The following is a 9,075-nucleotide window of genomic DNA, read 5'->3' on the forward strand; positions in this document are numbered from 1 at the left end:
AGAAGCACAGGACTGGCATTGAACCCAAGGCTCCAGACAACCTGCAATGTGTATTGTAGGTTAACAGATTCCCCTGGCCGGCTCTCACACTCTGCTCAACAAAGAGCTGTCTTAGCTGCAGCAAAGAGAACTCAGAGCTGCGGGATTTCAATGAAACTTTTCTGACACAGAGCTGGGATAAATGGCAGCAGCCTCTTTGTGAGAATCAGAGCTATGATTAGGGCAGGCAACCCAGCACTTGCAATCCTTCAATGACTCCACAACACATTTCTTAGAGTGGAATTCATTTATTTGAGAAAGCTACAATGTAAGTGTTCTGAAGTGGGCATTTTTTTTCCAGGGATTTGATCTCCACTTCCAGAAAACTCTTGGTGCCTGCATTGACTTTATTATGACTGTGATGGAAGACAGTGAGATGGCACAAGGTACTGATTGCTCTACCATGAGAGGGGCAGATAGGTAGTGTTAGCATCTAGGTGTACAGAAGGTCAGGGAATGCAGCCAGACACACCAGGAGAAATCCACTCTAAGGAGGTTTGTTTGACAAATATAGAGCGTCACCCTCCCTACCTTTCCCTGATTTCTCCCTGTGCTTTGTGGATGATGTCATAGCAAAGCAAGGAGGAACATTGATCTGAGATCAGAGCTGGCTCTTGAGTGGAACAGATTGAGCAGAAAGGAAACAAAACTCCCCCCTCCCTTCTCTGGGCGGGTGACTACTAATCGCCAATAAAAGTAGCCTATGCTCCCCCCTTTAAAAAAAAAAAAGGGAAAACTTTTTCTGTTGACTGCTGGAAACGAATTGAGCAATTATCTAGTTTACCTTCTCTTCTTGGAAGTTAACGATTGGCGAGATCTTTACTGCGTTATTGACACAACACATCCCATTGAGCAGACCTGCTAGCAATAAGTAGTGATTGCTCGGGTGTCATTGCTGCTCCATGTAATCTGAAATGGATTGGCACCTGTCCACTGGGCTGCTTGTGGTTGGATTGTACAGCACCATGATGATGATGATGAGGAGGACGATGATGATAATGACTGCCCCACTCCCTGCGAATCACTGACAAGAAGGGAAGGTGGCGTCTTGAGAAGAAGACATCTCCTTCAGCAAGCCAAGACATGGACAATAGTATACAGCACAGAGCTCCTAAAATTCTAACAAGAGAACATCTATCCAGCAGAGTCAACATGATCAGCACTTCCAAGCCGCTGGCTTTTTCCATTGAGAGGATAATGTCAAGGACTCCAGAGCCCAAATGTCTGCCTGTACCCAGTTTACTGCAGAGCTCAATGCACAAGGGGGAGCAGAAGCAAGCGCTCCATGTCAGCTCGTCCTCCATGCCTTGCATGATCCCCTTTGTACCTGTCACCTATGACCATTGTCCCAAGCTTGGCATCACTGGTACTGAACTGAGGAAGAGCCACCAAGACTCCTCATCCTCCTTCAGCTGCAATGAGCTGCTAAATTGTGCTGTGACTTTTAAAGGGGATTTTCCCCGAGATGCCTTCTCCCTTCCCCAGTACAAACTGGTCCGACCTCGAGTGGTCAATCACTCTTCCTTCCATGCCATGGGGGCAGCTCTGTGCTACTTCAACAGAGGCGATGCCCCCTGCCACCCTGCTGCCAGTATAAACATCCATCCCGTCGCCTCCTATTTCCTGGGCTCCCAGCTGCACCCGTCTCCTAAGTCCTACTTGGCAGAGAGGAACAAGCTGGTGGTCCCGTCTGTGGAGAAGTACTCATCGGGGGTCTCCTTCAAGGATCTGTCTTCAGCCCAGTTTCAGCACTACATGAAGGAGAGCGCACACTCTCTCTCCGACAAGATCGCCTATAAATCGGCCGCCAAATACGCCAGCTCTTCCCCAAGCAGCAAGCCAAAAGTTTTCACCTGCGAAGTTTGCGGAAAGGCAAGTACAGAGGAGCGGTGATCGTCCCATCATCTGTGTTCTCCCACCACCCCAAACCTGCCTCATTATACCTGTTTGCTTTTATTTTCTATTCAAGGTGTTCAATGCTCACTACAACTTAACACGACACATGCCGGTACACACCGGGGCCAGGCCGTTTGTCTGCAAAATCTGCGGAAAGGGGTTTCGCCAGGCTAGTACGCTGTGCCGCCACAAGATCATTCACACACAGGTAACCGGCTACCGAGAAGAGCTGGGGAAGAGTGGCACGAAGAAAGAAAATAGGGGACAGTTAAATGAAGAAAGAGAGGTCAACTAGATAGAGATAGAAGGAGAGGACAACTAGATAAAGGTAGAAGGAGAGGACAACTAGATAAAGGTAGAAGGAGAGGACAACAAGATAAAGGTAGAAGGAGAGGACAACCAGGGGAACATAAAAAGAGATGACACAGAGAAAGAAAGAGAGGACAACTAGTGAAAGATAGAAAGAGAGGACAACTAAAGAGAGAGAGATAGATGATAACTTAAACAAGATAGAAATAAAGAAAACTAGAGAAAGATAGAAAGAGAGGACAACTAAAGAAAGAAAAATAGATGATAACTTAAAAAAGATAGAAATACATGAAATTAGAGAAAGATAGAAATAGAGGACAACTAAAGAGAGATAGAAATAGATAACTAAAGAAAGATTTAAAAAAATAGATGGCAACGATAGAAAGAGAGGACAACTAAAAAGAGAAAAAGAAATTGATAAGAAAGATAGAAATAGATGACAACCAGAGAAAGAAAGAGAGGGCAACCAAAGAGAGACAGAAATAGATAATAACTAGAGAAAGATAGAAAGAGAGGACAATTAGAGAAAGAGAGGGCAACCAAAGAGAGACAGAATTTCGATAATAACTAGAGAAATATAGAAGGAGAGGACAGATAGAGAAAGAGGGAACAACTAAAGATAGACAAAAATAGAGGTCAACTAGAGAAAGGTTTGAAATAGAGAAAGATAGAAAGAGAGGACAACTAGAAAAAGAGGGGACAACTAAAGATAGACAAAAATAGAGGACAACTAAAGAAAGATAGAATTAGATGACAACTAGAGGAGGGGAAAAAGAGAGGACAACTAGAGAAAGACAGAAATAGAGGATAAGGAAAAAAGAAAGAAAGAACGAACACACTAGACAAACAGTTATGGAAAATATACAGAGAACACGGGGTAGAAAACAAACAAATAATAGAGAACAGAGATACGATATAAAAGATATAAATGCGAGATAAAAAGAAAGATATAAACACATAGGACAAATAGATGTAGAAATAATATAGAAAACAGATAGTGGGGATATAAATAAAAGCTAAAGAGAACATTGGATAGAAAGGAAACATATATAAAGAGCAGAGAGATGAGATATAAAATAAAATAAAATATATAGAGGTGGTATACAAGACATAGGGAACAGATAGATCAGAAATAGAGAAAATATATAGAATAATGGAAAAGAAAAATCTAAAAAAGAAAGAAGGAAAGAAAGGAATTTAGAGAGCAGATGGGGTATAAAATAAAAGCTGTAGACGACAGTTATAAAAGAAAGAAGATAAGAAATGAAGCTGTAATGTGATTATGTAATCAGATATATGGGGTCGTTGTACTAGTTGTATGCTCCTTGTATTATGTAGCTTTGATTTGAATTGTCTTACTTGTATTTGAACTCGCACAGGAGAAGCCACACAAGTGCAACCAGTGCGGCAAAGCTTTCAATAGGAGTTCCACGCTGAACACGCACACGAGGATCCACGCAGGATACAAGCCTTTCGTCTGTGAATTTTGTGGCAAGGGCTTCCACCAAAAAGGTAGAGTTTATCAGAATGCCCACTGACTTTTCCATTACCCCCCTGTCATTGCAGCCTGTGTACTGTCATTTCCCTACCTCATCTGTATTCCTGACATTTGGATGTGATGCTGCTCTTGAGGTAACAATTTTAGGAAATTAGGATGAAGGGGAAAATAAGCAGGTTCAGAATTGGAAAATGATCACTTGAGTTGTGCAGCTGTTGATAAGTGCTTGTGTTCATTGCAGGTAATTACAAGAACCACAAGCTTACTCACAGCGGGGAGAAGCAGTTCAAGTGCAATATCTGTAACAAGGCATTTCATCAGATCTACAACCTGACCTTCCACATGCACACCCACAACGACAAGAAACCCTTTACCTGCCCCACCTGCGGCAAAGGATTCTGCAGGAACTTCGACCTGAAGAAACATGTGCGCAAACTGCATGATAACAACACTGGAGGGGCCTCAGGGTCAAGTCCAGCTGGGCAGGAGGAGTTGGGAAATCCTTCCAGGGACCAGCCTTCCAGAAACCAGAGCCCCAGCCTGCAAAAAGGCATTTACTGACACTTACCTGTGGACACCTTTACCCCCATCTCACTGAACATTTTCAATGCACAGAAGAAAAAAAGATTTAAAATCCATGGGAGACTCCTCTGGTGTGAACATCTTGGATCTGAGGTTGGTCCAGGGGCAGTGGAGGGGCTGCCTCTATGGGGAGGGGAGGTAATCAAATGCCAACAACCCCTTATACAGCGCCACCAGCTTACAGCCAAAAAAGGGTCATGGGAAAGCATATAGGGGTAGTCATGCTTCTTCAAGCAGCGTTATCCTTCTAGAGCTGGTTGGTTCCCAACCTCAGTCTCAAGTCTCCCCAACAGGTCATGTTTTCAGGATTTTTTTTCACCTTGCACAGGTGCTTAACATGACAGTCAATGGCTTGGTATTTATGACAGTTTCTTGATCTAGGGAGCAATTCTAAAAACGGGGCCTGTTGGGGGTATTTAAGGACAAAGGTTGGGGACCACTGCCCTACAGGATCAGTTTTGTAAAACTGTACGGAAATGTGTGAAAATAGTTGTTTACAGGGGCCGAAGTCAATGATACTTTAACAGAGGTTCTATAGTCACCTTACTGAGCAACAAGCCACCCTAACAAGGACTCTTCTGCCCCCATTTCCATAACTTCCCCAGTCCAGTGTGCTTTGGAATAAAACGTTTACACTATCTTGGTTGCTGACCTGGGGATGGTTGGTTCCTACCAACTTTTTGCATGCACCTAATATTATTTGAGTATTATGCTCTAATTATTTCTTCAGCGGTTTATTCTTGAACTTTTTTTGGTGTGTTTTGTAAAGGTTCTATATTGCTGTCATCACAGCTTTGCAGAGTTGAAAAGATACATTCTGTATATTTGACGTATTTATTTGGATATGTATTATCCTTTAAGGAATGCTGCGCCAATTTATTAATTCTATTTATTGTAAATATATACATACATAAAAGTTTATATCTGTTGTGTTTGTCCGATGCCGTCCTATTTTTTTTTTTTTACTGTTGTTTGGGGTGCAGAGTAACTTCTATATTGATAGAGCGTTTAAACATATGTATAAGTTTTATTCTTGCACGTGAAAATAAACGATTTCATTGTGGTTATTATTACATGGGGAAATTTATGTTTGTGGACTGGATTTTCCGAGGAAATACAAGTGCTAGGCTGATTTATTCAACGTATCATTCCATTTATCTCTATTGGGAACCTGAGATATAGGTGAAAATAAATATTCAATTGATGCCAGGTCCTTGAATCGCAGGAAGTGTTAATCAGCAATCTGCTACACTCTCAGCATCGCTTTCCACGTTCAGCGCCGCTTATTTTTCTTGCCAAAACACTGAAACAAGTGACATCAATTAAGAAGGGTAATTAGTAGAGATTTATCAAAGGCTGTCTGTCATTCTATTAGCTTGCCCCCCTGTTTGGTGCCAGCAGCGCCTTATAACTTCTTTACACTGGATTGGCAAAGGCAGGAGAGCTTATATTACTGCATTGTAATTATTGACAGCTGTACTACCAACTAGATGGCCATACACTATACAGCCTGATTGTACAATCTCCTTAAGGTCTATTACCAACTACGCAGGGACCTGTTTGATTTAATAATAATTGAATTGTTTGGGGTTGTCCCCATATTATATGATTTTAAATCTAAAGGAGATTGAACAATCATTTTTTTACACTGTGTGTGGTTCTTTATGGACATCAGCCATGGCCCACAGATAGGAGCTGGTTGCAGGATAGGAGTTTGCTGAAAAGTCTTGTCCCAAGTGATACATTACATTATAGAGAGTTTTATGTCATCATAGCACAGAATAGTATACCCAGCAGACAGATATAGACAAGCGAAGCTGATGATCTCACTCATCATCTATACCTTATCACTACCTTCACCAGCTATCGATTTGATTACCTATAATTCACACACCGACCATATGGGCAGATCCTGCCATCAGAATATTGCTGCAACTTTGTACAAAAATTCTACTGCAAGCTTCTGTATTGCCTTTAAAAACGTTTAATGATGGTTTTTTTTTAATTTATTAAAAGATGGTCATACATTTTTACAGTTTTTTTGTGATTTTTATTATTACAGTTGCTTATATTTTTTTCTAACCGGTCAAGTCTGGTTGGAAAAAATATAAGTAACTGTAATAATCTCAGTGTGCTGGCAGCAATTAAACTGGCAAATAGAATCTTTAAAAAAAGTCAGGACGCTAGCTTTGGAGATATGAAGGGAAACACCTGTTGTAAGAAAATGCTGGAATTATTGGGCAGATTTACTTAGGGAGTTGAAAATATTCACGTAATAGATTGTGTGAATGATCACTTCAATCATCCATGCACACTGGCTTAAAAAACTTTGCTTCTACAGGAGTTTCGCCTGTAGATGTAGCTTAATGTTATTCTATGTGTTCATGCACATTAGGACGTTTAGAGGCATATTTTGAGTTCAAAGAGGCAGGAAAAAAAAACTTCTGGTTTGGGTTTCTGATTGGAACTTACTGGCAGAAAAAAAATATAAAACTCTTCTAGACTTGTCTAGACTTTGTACAAAAAAATGAGCGTTTTTTACTCCAGAGAGAACAGACGTTTTTTTAAAGCCCAGTGTGCATGGAGCAAAGTCATTAAGCAGAAAGTTGCTTTTCATCACATGATAGCATTCATCTATACATATAATATATATACCAATTATATAGATAGATAGAGAGATAGATAGATAGATAGATAGATAGATAGATAGATAGATAGATAGATAGATAGATAGATAGATAGATAGATAGATAGATTTCTCTCTATATATAAATTCATAGTTGCATAGTATGGCTGACAAAAAAGAAAAAAAAAGACACGTTCATCCAGTTCAACCAACAGAGATTTATATATATATATATATATATATATATATATATATATATATATATCACAATTGTTGTGAAAAATTCTGAAGTGTCTTTATTGGAGCACCAGAGAGCAAGGGACAAGCGGAGCTGTGATAAGTGGAATGTACAAATTTGACTTCATCCAGCTATATTTATGAAACCTAAATGATCTGGATGCACACATACACCAGCTGTATATAGAATGAGGACCTTTATTGATAAATATTCTGTAGGGCTGTGGATAAAGCAAAATGTGAAACAATTTTATTTATTTGTGTTGTTATATTTGATGGGACAGCACTAACAATACTGATAACAACCAGGTGATCTTTTCTCTAGTGCTAGCAGGTGTTTTCTTCATTTTCCTGCCAACCTTGCACCAACAACCAGTGATGGCCTGGATGTCTGATCAGAGGGATGCTGAGCAAGTTTGTGTGTGTGGGCTCTGGCATGGCACGGGTTAAAGGCAGGGAGAGCCACCAGTGTGGAACAGACGGGCTCAGCAGACAGGGACAAAGGGGAGGAATATGATCACACATGAAATGGAGACAAAAAAAGAGAGAGAGAGATCGTTGCTAATTGCCAATTAATGATGAAGGACTCATTTCCCTTATTGGAGTTTGCTTAAAACCGCTCTAGCTATTAATGTGGGTTTTTATTCCCCGGCAATTGTCCTTTTTTGTGTTCCCCCCACCTGTTCTTAAAACGCACAGCTGGATGTGACTTGTACTTTTCTTCAGGAACGGCGCTTACTTTAATTGGCATAGCCCCAATCACTGGAGACTGCTTGTGGTCATCACCCCATCATTGCTGCACCTATGGGACTCTCCACTACTGCAGTCAGCACCATTCCCAGGCGTGTGCCCTTGTAGGTGTGTGTGTGTGTGTATATATATAGATATATATCTATATATCTATATATAGATATATATCTATATATAGATACATAGATATATATATATATATATATACATCTCTCTCTCTCTCTCTCTCTCTCTCTCTCTCTCTCTCTATGCAAAGATATAGACACACACCTGGGAATTAGGCAGCACACACTTTATCAAGGCACTTATTGTAGTGCTGGGGAGTCCTATAGGTGCAGCAACAATGGGAGATGACCATAGGCAGACTGGTCTATGCCAATTAAAGTGAGCGCTGTTCCTGGAAAAAAATCATATACAGGTGTGCGATATATATATATATATATATATATATATATATATATAGAGAGAGAGAGAGAGAGAGAGAGAGAGAGAGAGAGAGAGACATCTGTTTACTTGTGTGAGTGCGTGTATATATATATATATATATATATATTTTTTTTTAATCATTAATATATAAATGGCACTAGCTCGCACAACCAGAATTGTGATTTGTGCATGGACAACCTAAAAAAAACTAATAATTATTATTATTATTACTACTACTACTACTAATAATAATAATAATAAGTACTAATAATAATAAGTACTCCTAAATAGATGTTTTTTTTAAACAATTTATGCAAGCCATATGATTTATGTATCTGCTCCTTTAAACAGACAAATAAAGAGCTACAATGTTTTCCACTGGTTACATCTTCTGAAGTTCAAACTGCAACATTCCTCCAGCCTTGCGAATGATAATAAAGTAAATGGAGACCATTTCTAGCAGAACTGATTAAAAACCCGAGACATTACAGTTTTATTAGGTCGTTCTGTGTAAGGTGTTCGGCTTTAAAGACAGGCAATGCAGAGCGTGTTTTGCCCTTCAGTGATTGGGGTTTTCTTGCTGATCACTGGTGCCTTTTATCTTGGACGGTAAAATGTGCACACAAAAAAGAAAAAAGATTCTCCCCTTCAAAATGAAGCGCGCCTATTGTTTGTTTTCATTCACAGAGTTTAGCCCATAGGTTCGCTATAT

General features: G+C 40.0%; 1 protein-coding gene across 1 annotated transcript; it reads left to right on the forward strand.

Moving 5' to 3' along the window:
* Nucleotides 1–250: 250 nt before the first annotated feature.
* Nucleotides 251–5,397, forward strand: FEZF1 (FEZ family zinc finger 1). The gene is made up of 4 exons (XM_073619793.1): nt 251–1,911; nt 2,009–2,143; nt 3,624–3,756; nt 3,984–5,397. Exons 1-4 carry the CDS (start codon nt 1,123–1,125, stop codon nt 4,301–4,303), a joined length of 1,377 nt encoding a protein of 458 aa, XP_073475894.1. The 5' UTR covers nt 251–1,122; the 3' UTR covers nt 4,304–5,397.
* Nucleotides 5,398–9,075: the final 3,678 nt, after the last annotated feature.

This window comes from Aquarana catesbeiana, linkage group LG03 (assembly GCF_042186555.1).
Source record: "Aquarana catesbeiana isolate 2022-GZ linkage group LG03, ASM4218655v1, whole genome shotgun sequence".
In the NCBI taxonomy this organism is placed as follows: Eukaryota; Metazoa; Chordata; class Amphibia; order Anura; family Ranidae; genus Aquarana; species Aquarana catesbeiana.